A 17,075-nucleotide genomic window follows, 5' to 3' on the forward strand; every position below is an offset into this window, starting at 1 on the left:
AGGGCCAGAGGATTTTACATATCTGAACACAGAGAGGAGGAGGGTACATAGGAAGAGCAGCAGGTCTACCCATGGAAACCTTTTCATTGCAGCTATGGTAATATCTGCGGTTGTCCTTCGCCATCAATGCTTTGGTGGCAGAGGAGGCAAAATAGAGATGGCAAAAACAATCTGCTGTGTGCCAAGTCCTCCTGTTCCTTCAAACCCCACCCCAAACCTGCCAAGAGCTGCCAGCTGGTGTACTGATTTCCTTTCCATTGTGGCCAATGGGAAGGAAAGTCTTTTTTTTTAAGCCAACAAAAGACACACCCAAAAAGCAAAAATACTCCCTTCTACCCTGCCAACAGAAGTCCAGCCAAGGCATTGGGTTTGACAGTTCTTCTGCCTTCAGTCCTCTCTTCCCCCGCCCACCCTGGATTGCTGTGGACTTTGCCTGTGGGCCATAGGCAACCACAGCACAATTCATTAGGGTGTGCATTCAATTATTATTATTTGATTATTTCAGTGAAGAAAGAAGAGGAGGGAATGATAAGGCAAGGAGGCGATACAGAAATAAAAATCTAACAAAACAAGTGCAACACAAGTAGCCAAAAAAACCAAAACAGATTGTTCCAGCGGAGAAAAAGACCTGTGCTAAGCTGGACAGGTTTTGGGCAGATCTGGATGGCTGAGGGCATCCTCTTTGTTTGTGTATCACAAAAGTAGCTCTTCACCCCCACAGATATTATCTCCACAAAAGGTGGCCAGGAAAGCTTGGGTGCAGGCAGGGCCATGGGGAAGAGATGGATGTATACAAAAGAAAAAGACTGGAATAGATCTGCAGCTTCTGCCTGCAGAGGGGGGAGTTCTTCTTCCCTTAGTGCCACCACTTGTGCCAGTCACCCCACTGCTGTTTCCAGAGACAGTTGCAGGCAGAAATTGCAGATCCTTTCCAGCCTTTTTATTCTACTGCGGTACCTCGGGTTAAGAACTTAATTCGTTCTGGAGGTCTGTTCTTAACCTGAAACTGTTCTTAACCTGAAGCACCACTTTAGCTAATGGGGCCTCCCGCTGCCACGTCGCTGCTGCGCGATTTCTGTTCCCATCCTGAAGCAAAGTTCTTAACTGGAGGTACTATTTCTGGGTTGGTGGAGTCTGTAACCTGAAGTGTATGTAACCTGAAGCATCTGTAACCCGAGGTACCACTGTACTTATATATATCTCTCTCTCTGCTTCCCTTGTTCCCCATTTTTAAAAAAACATTAGGGTATGCCTGGGCACACCTAGCACACCTCCTGCAATTGCCTGTGCTGCGGACTTTCATAGAATAGGAAATGTTGGCTTGTTAGATGTTAATTAGAATTAGAAATGTGAACATTTCAAGGTTCTAATGCATATGGGAAGCCATCTAGATATTTATCTGCTTGTTTTTAATCTGTCTTTACATGCTTTTACTATTGTACATAGCTATTTGCCTTTTTAGCTCTCCTCTGAACATTCTTTTAATGGCATAAACTCTTACATGACTCAATAAGAAAACATAAATATCCCAAACTACCATTTTCTATTCAGAGCCTAAGATAAAATTGTAGCATAAGCCCAAATTTTTCTTGCATCCTTTATGCAGAAAAACATAGGTAAGAAAGTGAAATGTTTTTTAATTCCTTTATATTTATCACTCATAACTTGTTGGGTTGGTAAGTTACATCTGTATTTCATTTTTGAGCTTTTTTATATAAAAAAAAATCAATATTCACAAGGAGGAAAAAGCACTCAGTGTGTTATAGCTTCTCAGTAATAATGCTTAAACCTCTGGAGCTGGGGGAAGGAGGTGGTCATCACACATTGTTCAGGAGTTTAAGCATAAACAGTACTAAAATCAAAGAACATCTCAAGGAGTGTAATTTTGATTTTATTTAAAACTTTGTCACTTAACCCTGTTTCTTTTTCATCTCTTCTGAAGGTGCTCTTACCGAGTGCTATGACGAACTGGGAAACCGATACCAGCTTCCTGTCTACTGCCTGGCCCCGCCCATCAACATGATAGAAGAGAAGGGGGATTTAGAGACTCTGGATATTCCCGATCCACCACCTAACTCGGGTCATGAATGTCAGCTTCGTTTACGCCTCTCAACAGGCAAAGACCTCAAACTTGTGGTCCGCAGTATGGACACTGTCTATCACATGAAGAGAAGACTGCACACAGCAGAGGGTGTGGAGCCCAGCAGCCAGAGGTGGTTTTTTTCAGGCAGGCCCCTGGCAGACAAAATGAAACTGGAGGAGTTGAAAATACCAAGGGACTATGTGGTGCAAGTCATTGTGAGCCAGCCCTTAACAAACCCCACCCCGGTGGAGAACTGACTTTGCCTGTATGTTTCTCTTTTCCTTTTCTGCTCTTCTTACCACGTGGGAACTTTTTCACTATTTTTGTTCTCTCCGACTAGTGGGTTGGTTCTAAACAATGACCAGCAAAAATTCCATCTGTGATGGAGCTTTAGGGGGGAAACACACACACATGCAAGCACACACACGTTCCTAAACTGCCCCTGGAGACTTTGCCCAATTTAGGAATTCTTGACACCGCAGTAAGACGTTCTTAACAAAGTAAATCTGGAACATGTGTGTGAAAGAGATCCTGAAGTTTACAGAGGATGATGCTGAAAAAGTGGTTTGAACTATAAGTGAAGTACTGATCCATAAAAGGGAAAGGCACTTTTAAAAGGATTAAACCAAACTGAAGTATTTTGTGAAATCAGCATCACTTACAGTTCAGCCAATCAGTGTAGCTGCTCTGGTAAATCTAGTATGCTGTGATAATTGTAGGAATTTTGTCTATTCTAGTTTCACATTAGCTCAACAAGGCTAATATTTAAATGGGATGGTGAAGGATTCTGGGACAGACTATCAGGTGCAATCTGATTAGTATAGATGATCCCAAATAAAGGTTTTTGGTATATACTGAAATAGCAAACAATAGTGATTTGCCATTGCTGCTTCAGTATGTGCTAAATATTGCTCTCTGAAAAATTAGGCTATTGTTTAGCAAATATATAATGTTACATGGAATTGCAGTTACCGTATACTTCTGTATCTAGTTAAAAAGCTTATTATTTTAGGTTCACCAGCCTGAGAAACAAAAACAAAAGAAGGCACAGGACTTATTTCACTTAGTATGTTAGCCGATAATGTTTCGGCCCAATATAGTGATTTTAAACCCCCTTTATTCACAGCAATAGCTATTAACATACTACAGAAGAAAAGCACAGGAAGCCCTGTCATACACTTCTGTAAGGTAAGGGTGTGCAACTTGCTTGACAGTATCATATATCTCCCCACTGATCTTTATGTTGCTTGGCATAACTGGGACTCAGATGCATCATCTTATTCTGCTAAGTGATCACACACACACTTGACCCTTGGGAGAAGAGATGGGAATAATGATTGAAAATGAGGAAGATATTGTAGATTGTTAAATCATCTGATCTTTCCTTTACACCATTAGATCTTTCAATATTTTGGGGGGAGTTGTATATTGCAAGAATATTTTCTATTACTATTCCACAAATCCTTAATATTTGTATTACTATTCCACAAATCCTTAAGGGGTGGCTTACCAGTGGGCCTCCAGAAATTGTAGGATCCCAGTCCCAATCAGCCCCAGTCAACATGGCTAACGATCAGGCATGATGGGGTTTGGAGTCCAGCAGCATCTGGAGGGCCACAGCTTAGTTTCTCCTGACCTAAATACTTTTGTATCTTGCTGGTGATGGGTAGCTTACAGAAAGAAGTGGATTGAGTTGGTTTGTGAAAAGCAGTGTGCATATTTCAAGCATTCTTTATCTTCCCTGCCATGGTTTCAGTTACACTTATTCACACTCATGCATATGACAGTGTATATGCAGTGCATGTATGTCACATTGATGGGCCACTTTTTCTACTTGTCAGATTTATCTGAAACATCACAGTAACCTTAGCAATATCACACAGCATTTTCCCTTCAGAATGTGAAAGCAAGCCATTATTTGGAGTAGGAGGCATATCCTTTTAAGAGGGCTTTGGGCAAGATTGATAGCAGTCCAGTTAAATTCTGTTGAGTAATCAGTCCTAGCAATGTGCATCTTTTGAAAAGAAGTATACATAACTATTTTCTTTAGATTCTCTGTGCTTTTTGTTGTCCCTGACCTGGTTCACACATGACATGAAGCCAAACCATGGGCTTATCGGAAAAAGAGCAAACGGTTCCCAGAGAAAAGATTGTGGCTGCTTTTCTCTTCCTCCCCTTGGTTACAGCTTGCGGTTTGTCTGGATCAAGAGAAACCATGAACTTGGGTTCAGACAGAATGCTCAGCCAAGCCATAGCTTAGCTCACAGCAGTGCAGCAGCAGGACTGGAAGGGGAGCAAAGTGACAGTGATTTTCTCTGGGGGAGCCTGCTTGTTTGCACTAAGCTATGGTGCAGCTTAATATTACATGTATACTTGATCATTAGTTCTGTTCTTTTGGTGTGGTCATGTTCCTGTTAGCACCACTATTATTAATCATTTTTCAAACAGAACTCATTAATATTCTTCTTGCTAAGCACTGAATCTACTTTACAGTTATTTTTATCTGTGAAAAGGCATGTTTTTGGTCCACTGAGGGAACAATCTAGGGTGGACCTCTTCCTCTCTGCAGTGAGGAGAGCTACAATACTTAAGTGTCCTATAACTAACCTAGCCTTACTCGGGTTATCTTGCTGTGATAACTAGAAACTAGAACAATGAAACATAAACATTTAAAATTATATCGCATTTTCAGTGTAGGGTAGGTTGCAAAGTTTCTCAAAGGAGGTTTCTCTTTTTGGAAATCAGTTCAGACTTGGAACCACTTGCCATATGAATGTATCATTGTGTGTCACAACCACAGCATTCTTCTGGGCACAGTCGAATACTGCAGGGTCTTTCAATGTAGTTTTGGCCAGATGGCAGCAGCATACAGCAAAAGGGTATCTGTCTTCTAGGGATTTGTTAAGTTTCCCCACTTTCTCAGATACCATGTTCACTTGTGCTAATATTAGGAGCAAACACTTATATTATAGAAGTTCAGAAGGATGCAGATCCTTCATTTGTCACAAAGGGTGCATGCTAAACAATTGACTAAAAAGCTAAAATATTTAAGGCAAAATCTAATGTCATTGTGACTCTTTTTGAAGTCATTCCACATGTACTGAAGTGAAAAGGAATGCTAGACTGCTGCATAAAAACTCTAAATGCTGATTTTTGGAGAGGCATCCCAGGTGTTGATCCATTTAGTTGGTACCAGTTAGTTTCTTTGTAATTTCCAAGTAATAAACTTATTTGGTGCACACCACAGCCATTACATATCAGAAAGAGTACACCTTGCAAAATAAAAGTATGTGTCTAGTGGTCTCATTTTTCCCAAGTTAAACGGACAAAAATAATTTATAGATATTAAAATTGAATTGAGCTAAAAAATAGGCTGATAACTTCTGTGACTACTTCTGCCCTTTTTGGAATGTGTTCAGGATTACTTGAAATGTTTTCAAGCCACGTTGCTTGATGGCTGGGCCAGCTCCAGGTTTGTAATGTGAGGCTCACTAGGCCAGATGCCTTCCAGTGGGCCACTTCTCATACTTCTGATGCCCCGGAGGAAGGCAGTAGTAGCTGCTTCTTGCTGTCATTGACAGAGCAAATGAGCAAGCAACAGTCACTGCTGTTCTCAGCCACTATTGCCACTTGCTTATCTGTGTGGCGGGTGGAGGTTTGCCAGTCATCTTTGACAAAGGGGGCGGGCATCAGTTATGGTTTCTGCTGTTCTTCAGTGGCCAGTGTTGTGGGTCAGGTGATAATGATGGGCACATGACAGCTGCTTAAGGATGCTGACCCATGGCACTGGCCATGCTTGATAAAGATAGGTTTCCAACATGCATTCAGGTATTCAGCATGTATTTGGCAAAGAATATGAGTCCCCGACTGTAGAATGCTCTTAGGGAACAAGTTACAAGAGGGTGTTGGAGTAGCTCCACTTATCTCTGCCACAAGTTGGCTTCCATGAATGCAGCTCTACAGTTCTTTAAAAATGCAGTCACCTTCTCCGACAAACATTTTCAGATCGGTGTGTGCGCGCATGTGTGTGAAGAAATAAAAACGTGTGCTTGACACTTTTTAAGCTGATGACGTGTAAATTTCCAGATGATGCTGCACTGAAAAATGGGAGCTGCACTCCCACTTCAGCAGTTAGAATGGAACAGCTTGAAAGGAAAAGGTCATTATCCCTACAGTTGGAATGGTAGTGAAATTCCTCCAAACTGTGATGAAGGACCATATTGGAACTTGTGCACGCACATATGTGCACAGTGAATCAATATACCTCCCTTTTGTACTGATTGCAGGCACTCAAGGATTGCTTGTCTTTCATAAGCATAGTGGTAACTTAACCACCTCTCAAGCTCTAAACAAAAGTAACTCCTCAGGTATCGTGAATAGTTTTTACTATGAGTGGAAATTGCATGCATCTGTTAACCAAGTAGGAGTCTTAGTTTCTTGCTTACTCTTACTCTTTCCTGCTCTAGAAAGAACTGGGTTTTTTAGGGGAAACTTGATTATAAGTCAGGCATATCCCTTTCACCTAATGTTGTTCACCTTCACCCAGCAGTTAGAATAAGCAAGGCAACTGGATTTTCATTGTTTTTAATCTCCAAGGCCGAGCAATTTCATTTATTACTTTTAACAGAAGACTAATTCAAGTAAGCACTGTTGCATGCATTTAATGTTTTATCAGCATGCAGATTGGGTTCTGGCCTATGCCAGCTCATTCCCATCGTTGGAGTCGAAGCTTTGCCTCTTCTGCAGACATACATGCACACACTCACATACATTCTAAAGACAGAACACTTGGCATAGAGCTACCAAGGGCAAACAAGCAAACAGTTACAATATTGTTCTTTACAGTGTAACACATTTATACACCATTTCTGATTTACCTTCTCCCCTTTGCTAGTGAATTCTATCTACAGACATATGGTGGTGGCAGGTTTGTTTAGCACAGAGCTTTGGTTTTCATGCTTGTTATTGCAGACGTGTCACTAGTACATGACCCAGAAGTAATGGACTCTCTGTAATCTGTCTTGGATGAGCTTGAAAGGCAAAAGGACAGTAGCGCTGTTGATACTGCATTATGTAAAAAAGCGGGTTGCGGGGAGAATGAATGCATAGGAGACACATACTGCTTACTGTGCTCCATCCTATTCTGAAAACAAAACATGTGACTAGAGCTTTGGCTTAGTATATTAGTTGCATTGGCATTACACAAAATTCTACCACGAGACAACGAGATTAAGAAAATGATCACATTAAAAGCCATGGTTGTAATTCTCTTGATCTCTAAACTTTAGAGAGACTAAGGAGGTATTTGGGAAACGGTGTAGTGTGAAATTGCAGTGTAATAAACTGGGTTTTGAGAGGATTTTGATGGACAAAGATAATACCTCTTTTTTCAATACTGTAGTTTCATTATTCATTTTACAAAAATAATCAGGATTCAGATTGATGCGATGAGAGCAATATATTCAGCTGTGGCACAATGCGTTTTGATAAAACAAGATTTTAAGTGTCGCTCGCAAGATGGGTAAATGGGCCTTCATGTTTAGTGCATTGCTCCTTAGGGAGAAAATATAACAAAATCATATCTGGTAGGTTAATGCAATTTTGTGCTGTTTTTGAAAATCATTTTAGGATTGCAGTCATTGACATATCTCTTAATTTGTCTCAGAGTGTTAGTTATGCATATCGGATGTCTAAAACTATATGGTTTTCTAACAGCAGTTCCTTTGGTCTTTACATGATTGTCCCTGGCTAGGTTGTTTTTGCTTAAGATTATATGGAGCTTTTGGGGGGTGCATTTCTTCAGCTGTCTGCAATAATATTCCATTTTCAGTTTACTTCTCTGACAACCCTTTTCCTGAGCGTTGTTTTTTAAAAAAAACAACAACACCACACACACAATTTGTACCCAACAGTATGTAAATGGTGTAAAGAAATACAATATATGGGAGTTGTAGAACTGAATTTAGAGGCAAACCTGCCTTTTCAACATCTTGTATTCTAAAGCAGGAAAATATGAAAATGCAACACTTGTGACATTACTGATTCTTTTGCCTAATAGCCATGTATCCAAGACTAGTGTAGCTGGTTTAAAAATATCTCTGTGTCCAAGAAGTATTCTTAATTTAATTCAGCGGTTTATTTTTATTTCCTTCCTGTCTCTTCGCTTTTCTTTCTATGTAGACTCTGGTCCCATTTATAGGAAGCCTTAAATCCAGGGCTGTGACTCCCCTTTTGAAAGAGGAGTGCACTGTGATGCATGCCAGCAAGCTTATTTAAGTGCTAAAAGTATGAAGGTGGCTTAATGGTTTGGTTTTTGTTTGCTTAAATACGGTTGGTTTCCTAAGGAGGTTGGAACTCCATTGCCCTGAATGGCAGTCTGTGATGAAATAGACTCATGTCCTTCAGCTGAGGACACTATGTATTAGATACTTCTCAATATTGTGCTAATTATCTCTGGATCAGAACCATGTTGTCAATTAAAAAAAAAATGCAAGCATGGTCGTTTTCATTATGAATATTTAAAATTCACCTGACACTTTTAATCCCCCTTTTTCTGGCAATTGAATCTAGCCAAAGATGGGAAAGGATTTTTTGATTTATTTTTTTTAACAATTTGCTGGGTCTTAAACTCAAAAACAGTGAAATGGTCTTCTGTCAAGGGTCTTACCAGTGCCTCTCCTCTCCATGTCCTGGGAACGTCTAGAAACTGGAGATCGCCTTTTGAGCAATGCCTGAAATTGTGTACTAGGCAGCTGGAGGTGTGTAAAGACATTCTTCTCTTATGTGTTATGAGCAAATTACTTGGATTTAAATGTCCTATTTGCCTCTTGGTAGTGGCTTCCAAAGATGGCTGGTACCATCAATTTGTATTTCTTGAATAAAAATCTTCTCTTTTCTGGTAAATCTTTTTTTGTACAGTGTTTGTTCTGTGCCATGTATCAAAAGAAGCATTCGTGTTACATAGGTGGTTGGCAATTGGGTACCAATACAGAGAAACACAGTTTTCAGTAGCTAAAAAGGGAAGTCTGATTAGGGGAATTCCTGTGATGTGGCACTTCCCCACCCCTCCTCCGTGCAACTTTTATAAAACTAAATCTTTTAGCTTTGTACATGCAGGATGTGTGAAACTTTTCTTACAGTCTCCTTCAGCCCAAAGGTGAAATGTCTGGAAATGCAGTTAACATTTGGGTTAGCCTTTTCAAGGTGCACTATATATTTATACTGTACCTATGTTGTGCCGACATTGCAGTAGTATGTGCACACCTTTAAAATTCTATAGCAAAGCACAAATAGGTTCTTTTTTGACCAATTAAATGAAGTAAATCAGTGTAGCATCATGATTTCCTAAAAGTCAGGAATATGCTGTATAGTACTCTATGTATTAAACAGAAAGGAAAAACAACAAGAAAACCTGGTTATTATTATTATTATTTGGCTTTTAAAAATAAAATTGGTACTGGAGATTTCTTGCCTTAAAATACAAACTCTGTGTCCTTTTTCTCTTAACCCAACATAGCTGCAAAATGCCTCTTGTGTCTCTTCTGTCTTATTGGAGTCCTTAGGTCAGTGAACGGTCTGTATGATTACAGAAATGCTTTAGTATACCCAGCTAGCAAAATACAAGGCTTTCTACAGAGATCTTAGTAATGGCAGTCACTGGCAATTCAATCACAGGCCAGCAATTAACCCTTTATATCATTCTGGGTTTAGTTTTTAATTTCTAAAACAGCTAGCCATGCATGTGAGCATAAACTAAATATGGCTTAGCATAAATTTGATCCAAACCAGTCAATCTGATTTGAATCATCCTTGTTAGGAAGTTCAAATGATCTGCTGAATATATTAAAATTATAGCCATGGTAATACCTAGATAATTGCCTTAAATTCAGGACCCCTTAGGGAGGTGGAGAGGGAGAGAGAGCAAGCAAACAGACACTAACTGCCTTTGAGAAAAACCCGGAGGTTAAATCTTGACAACCAGAGATGGTGATTATTTTGCTGATATCTCTTCATCTCTGGGAAGAGTAGAATTTAGGCAGGTATAGCATGAAACTGAGAGTACAGGATTGGAAGATCCTGGTTTACACCTTGCTGCAGCCATTCATTCATGAAGTAACCTTTGGCAGGACACCTTACATTGCAGTGACCCCTTCAGAATTTGGTGCTTCTCTATTTCCTTTTAATTTTTGCCGCACAGGTTATGCTTTCTTTCAAACTGCGAGTTATCTGAATGTGGGAGGGGAGGGGTTTCCACTTTGCTAACCTTAATACAAAGTAGTTGTTATTTCCATTGATCTAAATGAACATCTTGTAGGGTAAAACATTTCCTTGTCCCTCCCTGCATTCTCATGGTCTGGGGGATGTCCTCTGAAATGATGTTCTTGTGGTGCCCAGATATCTGATTGTTTTGATCACCACTCTACCTAAAAGACCTCAAACTTGCCCAACCCTTAAGATCATCATCTGAAGCTCTTTCTGTCATTCTACGTTCAAGGAAGGTCTAAAGGATGGCAACGCGAGAAAAGGCCTTTTGTAGTAGCCACACATTTTACCCAGGGAAGCCTTCCTGCAATTGCTTTGGCACCAGGCAATGACATTTTTGTTTTCCCAGGTATTTGGCAAGCCCTGAGGGTCTGAACTGGCCGTGACTGAACAAGACCTTGAGGTCGTAGTGGATAGCTCAATGAAGATGTGGACTTAGTGTGTGACTGCTGTGAAAAAGGAAAACCCCACTGCTGATAATCATGATGCTGTTATGCAATCCATGGTTCAACCTTAGTTCTGCATCGTGCTCTCCCTTGGGTCCCACTGCTGTCTGAGAAGTGTGGGTACTCTGCAAAACCCTTCTTGGTTATATTCTGCCGCTGTTTTTAAACTCTTGCATCATACCAGTGTATTACAATAGAGTAATGGACAATATTCAGCTAAATGTTTGTACTAGCGGAGTGGGAATTTCCCACTCCCCATGCATATCCTGCACCTTCTCCAAATTTGTTCTAGAGGGTTGGGGAAACTCCACAGAACAGTTTGGGGGGGAGGAGAGGAGAGGAGGGAAATGTCCTATTGTGCCCAGATAAATCCCTGCACTGATAGAACATTCCTCCTAGTGCTGCATTGAAAAAAGCAGGGTGTGCATTTGTGGCAGGAGAGGGGGAGAGAGAGATGGCTACAGATTCTCACTTGGGGTTTTTGTCAATGGAATTGTCCCATTAGCGGAAGGACGCCTGACTACACAATGGGATTTCTTCTCTTCCGCTGCCACCAACCCACCCCCACCCCCACCTCCCCACCTCCGCCAATGCCATGTTTTGGAGAGTTCCCTCTATCCTCCAGAGCAGGCTGTTGGGGTGGAGAGCAGAAAGAGGAGGGGGGGAAGTCAGTGTGGGTCTTCTTGCCGTAAGAGGAAACAATCTAGCATGGATGGCTCTTTTTTGAAAAACTAACCTTTATTTATTTATTTAGAAAGTTATTGTGTTTATATAGCCCAACACACATTTTATTCTCACTGGTCTCTTCTGATCTTTGTAAACAGCCTGCAAATTGTTTTTAATGAGTGTTTATCGTGTGTTCTGCTTCATGTGGTGTGGAGATGGGTTGTTTCATTTTTTAAATTTCTGGCTGCCGGGGAAACAACACTCTTTTCTTCCATATGTAATTAAAGGTCACTGAAAGAAAATTCAGATAATGATTCTGCTTCTGCCGCTGCAGCTTCAGCCTTAGCTATCTGTTTCCTCAGTTTCTCCCTTGCCTTCCTCTGTTGTCTGTCAATGCAGAAGATAGTGAACATCCTGAACTCCTTGTAGTTCAGTTGCTGGTGATGGAAGGGAAAAGGTAATGTTGCAGTTTAGTGAAATATTAATGACTAGTTCATAAGCAAGTATTCTATGGGAGGAACATGGCGTTTTCCATCCTTCCCTTTAAGTCTTCTCTCTGCCCTTCTGAGGTGGTCTTGAAGGTAAACCTCAGATCTCTCTAGTCAAGAATTTTTTTGTAGGCATTATGGCCTGCATTATCAAATGGACAAGTGGAATTTCTTACATGTGTTTCTGTAATGTCTGCTATAATTAAATCTGAATTTTAGATGGGTAAGCAAGTCTAAGGCTAGCATGCCTTTCATGTGTGTGGTATGGTTCCTGCACACAGAGGAACCAGCAGCTTCATGAGGAGCTGCCAAGTTGATAAAAGAGAGCTCAGGATTGTGCATGGTATTCTTGTGAACATAAATTAATCCTACCATGGACTTCTGAATGGGGTTATAAAATGGGGGTGTGGGACTGGATGTGGCTGGCGACTGGATGTTTTTAATTAAAAAAAAAATCCCATCATGCCAAGTTTGTCAGGACTGCCACCCACCTGTCAATCACATGACATCACAGAGAACAGTAGTGTGTGTTGTTGCAGTCTTAGATGAGGCTTCTTCAGCCTAATGAAAGTCAAAGACTTATTAAGATGGGGCAATATAGGTGGGGAGGGGAGGGACCCACACATGGGTATAGCCAGTATTTGGGGGGGGGCAGGACTTTTGTTAGGGGGGAAGAACTGATGTGATTGGTCAGTTAAGTATTTTTATTGTTTCACTGCCCCTCCCTACCCCGCTTGGCTACGCCCCTGAACCCACATATCCCCATGCATTTGTTCTCTCACGCTCACCTAACAGACACACACAATGTTTACCTCATCACCAGAGATGTCAAAGTCCTTGAATATCTGACTCAGCTCAGTCTTTTTAATATTAAAGAGGAAGCGAGTGGATTGGAACTCTGCTGGACCGACTGTGTGCCCTCCGTCAATGTCCAGCAGCTCAAAAACTGGATGACAATGACGATACATGAACTGCTTTTCAAGGTGGTTCTGATGCAAGAAAGAGAAGTCAGAGTAGAAATTAAGTTTCGTTATTAAAAATAATTCCAGCAGTATAAAACCCAAGCATTGGCATGTATGTTACTCTGATGTTATGGGGAGGGGGACATGACTTTTTAACATTCCTCATTTCCACATTCCGGTCTTTGTGTTTTGTTTTCTTTGAGGTTACTATTAAGAGCAATGGGACCATTGTCTCAAATGGTAAAACTAGGATAAACCTTGCTGACGAGAACAGAATTTGTAGTCTCCAAAATGCAGTGGTTCCTGTAGGAACTGAAGCACTAAATTTGCCCAGATCAGTTTAATGAAAGATGAAATTGAGGTTGTCCAAGAACTTTGGAACTGGCAATGCATTGAGAATCCTGCACAGTATGGTGTCTCCTCTTGGTGTGTGTCCCTCCCCCCAGTTCCTCATGTGCTGGCTTCAGTGCAGAGATCCTAATCCTCCCTCAGATGCCAGCTCTGAGATCTGATTTAAATATTGGTTTACTAACCAGGATCTTAAACCACAATCTGATCCAGCTTAGTAAGCCAACATTAAATCAGAGTTCCCTTTTTTGAATGTAATGGAGACCTCTGTTTAACACAAACTAGCATCTTTGTATTAAAGCTGGGCAGGGTGGATGCGAGGGAAGTAGAAGGGGAGCAGTGTGCAGGCCTGACAATTTCCAGCTTCCTCAACCATGATCATGCTTGATCAGTGGTTGGCCAAACTTGGGCCTCCAGCTGTTTTTGGACTACAACTCCCATCATCCCTCGCTAACAGGACCAGTGGTCAGGGATGATGGGAATTGTAGTCCCAAAACAGCTGGAGACCCAAGTTTGGCCAACACTACATTAGGATGAACAAAGGCATGGGCTCACAATCTTTTCTGGCCCAGGCATACATATAGAAATCTAAAACCGTCATAGACACTTTGAAATACCCGTTTCACAGAAGAATAAATAAAATGTGGGAACAAGCTACTCCTCCCCAAGGCAAGCAAATGCACTTTAAAAAGGGGGGGGAGAGCTGCAGGGGGCATTGACAAGCACCATGGCAGGTGTCTGGGAGTGTAGTGACACCAATGGATACCACATTAGTGATACCAGAACTAAGGTTTGTTTGTTTTTTCTTAGTGCTCAGTGGGCATGTATTCTCTCTGGCTCCATATTACATTTAATGCCCCCTACTCAGCTAAATAGAATTCAAAACATACTGTACTGAACATTACTACCTTTTCTGCTGCCAGAAGCATCTCACCTACCCCAGCCCAGCCTGGAATTGCTAAGTTAACTTTACCTCATGGGACATTATGATGCACACCAACATGTAGAATTCATCAAAGTTGACCTCCCCTTTGCCATCCCAGTCCAGTAGGTCAAACACCAGCATGATCTGAGCCTTGCTCAGGTCAGTTACATAGTGGAGAAAGTTGTAAAACTGCAGATCTGGGGGAAATCCACATAAAAATGTGTGTTTTAACTACTGTATGTCCTTAAATACATCCTTAATTACATATTCATCTCAGAATACAATGTGGTTTCCCCACAACAGAGCGACCAGGAGACCTCCTTTTACTGCCTTGTAAATCAGAGCATGCTCTTAATATTCAACTTTATCTACAAGAAAGGAGTAAGCACTTTCCCAGGAAATGTAAGTTTAGGCAATCAGACTACAGAAGAAGGTGGTTGGTGCAGGTTGCCTCCATTACTTTAAGACTCAATGAGAGCACCTGCTTGCAATAGATATGGCAGAGGGGCAGGGACAGTTTTGGCCATATCTCATTGCTCAAGAGCAAAGCCAAAATGCACAAAGTCTTGAGGCATGTGCAAAGTTCCAGTTATACTGAGCATCTTGGTAACACACTCCCCTAGCAATAAATGTTCCCACAACATGGAAATCAGCTTCCCGCTTTGGATTGATTGGCACAAAATGTTTGGCATGCATTAGTTGGAAAGAGACGTACAGTTTCATTTGCCTCGCGTAATCCTCAAAGTGTATGGGCAGTGCCATCTGAGGTCTGAAAGTGGTCGCAGAACTAGTACTGATGCTCATTAAAGAGCCATCAATTGAAGATGATTTTACTTGAAAACACATACTCATCATATTGTGCTTATATTCAAAGCATAAGTTAGGAGAGGCGATATTCATAAAGCACCCACTCCTATGTTTGCCCCAGGATTGGATTATGAGCAGATGAATTCTGAGCTACAACAATGAGGAGCAGCTAGATGCAACAATGACACTTCAAATCACAGTATGCCAGCAGGAGGCTGAACCCTCCTGCAGCCATGCTTTGTTGCTCAAAATAGCTTTTTAATAAGCCATTTTTTCTTCCAGTGTGGGTTTCTTCCGATTTTTAAAAAACTATAGGGTTTTTTTAAAAAAGAAAACCTGTATATTTTCAGCAGGTGGAAAGCAAAGGAAAGAGTTCTGTTCTCCACAGCCACCCGCCCTACACTTAAATCTCCAAACCACACCCTGTCGTTATTGGAATTTATTGTCAGACCCAATTCTGCATGTTGGGCCACTGCTGTTAAACCTAGTTTTGCCCTCTGAATTCCAGATACTAGGGACAACGAAGGGAAAGTTTATGCCTCCACATTTTGTGTGTAAACTTACCAAGGATATCTTGCCCACCCAGCAATGCTAACAGTATACCCTCCCAGATATTTGGTCCAGTCTGGGGTGGTTCTTTTTATAATCTGGCTTGTGGCCAAACGCCTTAAGAATGAAAAACCACAGGCTTCGTTTCTGAAGACATCTTTCAGAGTTCATGCACTCTGCTCTGATCCCTACCTCCCTCTTCTGATCAATTAGCTCGTGAAGTCCCTCTTTCTAGCTGATCTGAGGGGCAGCAACTGCTTGAAGGCAAAGTGAAATGATGCTGGGAGTTTCAGTTCACACCTTTGTGGCCTAACTTTAGCTGCTGTGTGAAACTTACCATTCAGAGAATTATTTTTGTGAACATCGAGCAGTTGAAAGTAGGACGCCAGTGCCCTTGCATTTCTGACAGATAACAAGCAGTAGATTTTATCCAAACACAAAAAGTGCAGGAAGCATTTGGGTTTCAGCTTCATCTTGCCGACAGTGAAAACCGTTCACCTGCGGAATGCTGGCAGGTATTCACGGTGACGCCTGCATCACAGTCAAAGAATTCCACCTTGGAACCAGAACAGGAGGATGAAAAGAGAAAAGAAAAAGAAAAAAAAAACCACCTTCTACCATGTTCAAAATGGGTGCTCTCTGCCATAAGGGACCCAGGGGCAATACATGACAAAAACTGGAAATGATCAAGTATTAATACTTTTGGAACAGTCCACAGAAAATGGGGGGGGGGTGTCACATTGAAATCAGTTGGGAGTGGAAATTGGCTGGGAGTGGAAACTATGGGTCTCCAGACTACAGCTCCCATAATCGCTGACCATTGGTGGTGTTAGGATGATTTGGAGTCCAATGGCTGAACGTGCTCCTGCTCCGTGGATTAAGCATTGATCTGCGCATTTTACCTTCCCTCAAATTGCAATATTCAGGGTGAAGGTAGAAACAGAAAAGGGATAGGGGTAGAAAGTGCACTGCACAGATTTGGGCTCCATAGCTTATGTGCCCAGTAGGATGGTCAGTTGAAAAAAGCAGACAGGGATCCTTTAATAATTGGGCAGAAGGGCCAATTCCAGCATGCGTAACTAGCAATGCAAGCAACACCTGCATCAGTTCCTCCCTCTGCACAGCTCTTAAAGGTGCAGGAGCCTCATCTTATTTTTTTCACCTGACCACCTCTGAGTCTTTTCCACAATCCTGATGTAAACTTTGCATGGACTGCCCTTTAATATTGTAGACTTGGAAGGGTCTTCTTGTCTAAGGAAATGTCATGAGAACATCTTACGTTTCCGGGTAACATCGTCCTTTGCCCAGAGCCCTCTAGAGTGGTGTGTTAGCCCACAATGGCCCAGATAGGTCAGAGGAATTGAGAAAGAGTTGCTCAAGGCCACCCAGTGAGGTCTGAAGCTTAACAGTGATTTGAAAGTGGCTTTCTCACATTATCAGCTGCCTGCTCTCATTGCAGGGGCTAGGTGGGGTTGCCCCCTGTTGGTATCAGTCATTGTTAATCTTTCTACATGGGGCATCATGAAGCTGTAACTCAGG

General features: G+C 41.6%; 2 protein-coding genes across 2 annotated transcripts in view; one reads left to right on the forward strand and one right to left on the reverse strand.

Annotated features, from left to right (window-relative positions):
- UBTD2 (ubiquitin domain containing 2) overlaps nucleotides 1-8,986 on the forward strand; it is a 41,213-nt gene extending 32,227 nt beyond the window's left edge. Inside the window, exon 3 of the mRNA XM_081852202.1 lies at nucleotides 1,943-8,986. Within this exon, the coding sequence (XP_081708328.1) occupies nucleotides 1,943-2,340 (398 nt within the window). The 3' untranslated portion in view covers nucleotides 2,341-8,986. The remainder of the gene's footprint in view (nucleotides 1-1,942) is intronic.
- A 2,524-nt stretch (nucleotides 8,987-11,510) lies between these two features.
- EFCAB9 (EF-hand calcium binding domain 9) lies at nucleotides 11,511-16,054 on the reverse strand. The gene is made up of 4 exons (XM_081850303.1): nucleotides 15,874-16,054; nucleotides 14,229-14,377; nucleotides 12,758-12,934; nucleotides 11,511-11,894 (listed from the first exon to the last, which is right to left on the reverse strand). The coding sequence occupies exons 1-4, from the start codon at nucleotides 16,007-16,009 to the stop codon at nucleotides 11,739-11,741; spliced, it is 618 nt and encodes a 205-aa protein (XP_081706429.1). The 5' UTR covers nucleotides 16,010-16,054; the 3' UTR covers nucleotides 11,511-11,738.
- Between the last annotated feature and the right edge of the window lie 1,021 nt (nucleotides 16,055-17,075).

Source organism: Podarcis erhardii (assembly GCF_964252035.2).
Source record: "Podarcis erhardii genome assembly, chromosome: 2".
NCBI lineage: Eukaryota > Metazoa > Chordata > Lepidosauria > Squamata > Lacertidae > Podarcis > Podarcis erhardii.

Coding starts and splice junctions, on each gene's coding strand:
- EFCAB9 (XM_081850303.1), bottom strand. CDS start 16,009: ATGAAGCTGAAACCCAAATGCTTCCTGCACTTTTTGTGTTTGGATAAA. Junction 14,378..15,873: donor CAAAAATAATTCTCTGAATG/GTAAGTTTCACA, acceptor GATTTCCCCCAG/ATCTGCAGTTTTACAACTTT. Junction 11,895..12,757: donor TTGACATCTCTGGTGATGAG/GTAAACATTGTG, acceptor TTCCATCACCAG/CAACTGAACTACAAGGAGTT.